The 2788-nt window shown below is 52.4% G+C and overlaps 1 protein-coding gene across 1 annotated transcript in view; it reads right to left on the bottom strand.

The window, feature by feature from the left end:
- Positions 1 to 2270: 2270 nt before the first annotated feature.
- LOC104291256 (tubulin beta-1 chain-like) overlaps positions 2271 to 2788 on the bottom strand; it is a 2664-nt gene continuing 2146 nt past the window's right edge. Inside the window, exon 3 of the mRNA XM_009890466.1 lies at positions 2271 to 2787. Within this exon, the coding sequence (XP_009888768.1) occupies positions 2354 to 2787 (434 nt within the window). The 3' untranslated portion in view covers positions 2271 to 2353. The remainder of the gene's footprint in view (position 2788) is intronic.

Below are 2788 nucleotides of genomic sequence, written 5' to 3'. Positions count from 1 at the left end.
CTCCCCCTCTCTCGCTTTGGCGTTAGCTTAAAGGACTCTTGTCATTCCCTGACTAGTAGTCAGACTTTCCCAGCAGAAGCCTGGCTCTGAACATCTCAGGAGAAGTTCCCAGAAGACTGAGAAGCAGAAATGAGAACTGCTGCAGAGACTGCAAGCACCAGCCATGAACAGCAGCCTGTGGACCCTCCATGTGACCTGTCTCAGCCCCTGTCTACAGCCCTTCATTGCAGTGTTCCAGGTCGCTGTAATCTCTAGGGGTCAGTTAAATAATAAATGGAAGCTGGGCACAGGTTTCTACCACCCCCATGCAAGATTTCCATCCCTGGCAGGTCCCTTCTCACAAGACTACAAAAGGCCTCCCAAGCACGGGTCACACAACTCCTGAATTTGGCACTGCCACACACCCCAGCCATGCTCACAGCAAGCAGAGGATAAAATAATTATCATAATTATTAATGACTTTCACCTTAGCAAATAGGCAGTAATAGTACGAGCTAACATCAAAGCTGCCAGAAACGGAAATTTGAAGTACAATGTGTAGCTATGCTAATTCTGTTGTTATCTAATGCACTATCACAATTCCTTCCTGTAGCAGATCTTCTGATGCAGTAGCGAAGGATGAGGAGTCAGTGCAGCCCCTGGCTCCAGGGCACAGCTTCAGGCAGTAGTAGTGACAGTGAGTCCAGATCACAGATCAAAATGTCAGATACCCAGTTACCCATGTGGGAGCTGGTACTATTATACTTCTACCAGGCAGGAGTTTATAACATTGGGGTAATCTCGTTCTATGTTTGCAAAGGTACTACAGCACTTTTAGGCTACCAAGTGGTGTAAAATGGCAATGAGATGAATTTAGAATCTGTCACTTTCTACAAGGATAGAAAAATCAGCTTAAAAAGTGATAATATAGGACAAACCCCCCAAGTTTACTTTCAGATTTTAGGGTAAATTTCCTCTGTTTGTAGTATTGAAAAAGAAAAAAAAAAAAAAAAAAAAAAAGAGAAATAAGGAAAAAAAAAAACGAACAAAAGCTTAAAAAGGGGAAAAACGAACCAAAACAGGATGGATTTGGGGGGGGAGGGGACATGGAGGGGACAGGAGAGCCCCCAGCTGGGGACACGGGGGACAGGGCCACCCGGGGAGGCCCCCTGCAGCTGGAGTGGTGGTTTTGGGTGGAAACGGGGGTGAATTGGTGCCCCGGGGGCTGCAATAATTTAGTGGTGATGTCACCCCCAGCGGTGGGGGACGCGGGGAGGTGACACAGAGGGGACGGTGGCTCTGCCGTGACAGAGGCCATCTGGTGACAACGGAGATGGGACGGGGACTGTGGGGACAGTGGCGCTGAACATGATGGCAAAGGGTGGGGACATTCCGATGACAATGATGAAGGACGAGGAGGGCTCTGGTGCCGATGACGATGGTGAAGGATGAGGGCTCTGGTGACGATGACGATGGTGAAGGACGAGGGCTCTTCAGTGACATGATGAAGGAGTGGGTGGAACTCTCTGGTGCCGATGACGAAGGACTCCAGTGACCATGATGAAGGACGAGGACTCTCTGGTGCCGATGATGCCGGTGAGGACCAAGGACTCCCGGAGAACGATGACAATGGCTTTGGGCTCTCTGAGGATGAGGATGACGAAGGCCAAGAGCTCTCCAGTGACAACGGTGAAGGCTGAAGGCTCTGAGGACAACCATGATGAAGGCCACGAGCTTGATGATGAAGGCCAAGAGCTTTCTGGTAACGATGACAATGGCCAAGAGTTCTCCAGTGATGGTGACGAAGGCCAAGAGCTTTCCGGTGATGATGACGAAGGCCAAGAGCTCTCCAACGATGATGATGGCCAAGTGCTTTCTGGTGACAACAGTGAAGCCCAAGGGCTCTCTGAGGACACTGATGAAGGCTGAGGACAATGATGAAAGCCGTGGGATCTCCAGTGACAACGGTGAAGGCCAAGGGCTCTGAGGACAACCACAATGAAGGCCAAGAGCTCTCCAGTGACGATGACGAAGGCCAAGAGCTCTCCAACTATGATGACGATGGCCAAGTGCTTTCCAGTGACAATACCAAGGACTCTCCAAGGACACTGACGAAGACAATGATGAAGACCAAGGACTCTCCGAGGACACTGATGAAGGCTGAGGGTGATGACGAAGGACAAGGATTCTCTGAGGATGATGCTGCTGAAGGCCAAGGGCTCTCCAAGGACAACGGTGAAGGACGAGGGCTCTCCAAAGACGATGACGGCAAAGGACGAGGGCTCTCTGAGGACAACACTGAAGGACGAGGGCTCTGCGAGGACAATGACGATGGCAGTGAAAGGACGAGGGCTCCTGTGAGGACGACCATCCCTCAAGCCTCTTCTTCGGCCTCTTCACCGAAGTCCTCCTCCTCCTCGGCGGTGGCGTCCTGGTACTGCTGGTACTCGGAGACGAGGTCGTTCATGTTGCTCTCGGCCTCGGTGAACTCCATCTCGTCCATGCCCTCGCCCGTGTACCAGTGGAGGAAGGCCTTGCGCCGGAACATGGCCGTGAACTGCTCCGAGATCCTCTTGAAGAGCTCCTGGATGGCCGTGCTGTTGCCGATGAAGGTGACGGCCATCTTGAGGCCCCGCGGTGGGATGTCACACACGGCCGTCTTCACGTTGTTGGGGATCCACTCCACGAAGTAAGAGCTGTTCTTGTTCTGGACGTTGAGCATCTGCTCGTCCACCTCCTTCATGGACATGCGGCCTCGGAAGACGGCAGCCACCGTGAGGTAACGGCCGTGACCAGGGTCGCAGGCGGC

Source organism: Charadrius vociferus, unplaced genomic scaffold (genome assembly GCF_000708025.1).
Source record: "Charadrius vociferus isolate BGI_N301 unplaced genomic scaffold, ASM70802v2 scaffold1068, whole genome shotgun sequence".
In the NCBI taxonomy this organism is placed as follows: domain Eukaryota; kingdom Metazoa; phylum Chordata; class Aves; order Charadriiformes; family Charadriidae; genus Charadrius; species Charadrius vociferus.
The sequence above is the reverse complement of the archived record's forward strand: the minus strand, read 5'-3'. Positions and strand labels throughout refer to the sequence as shown.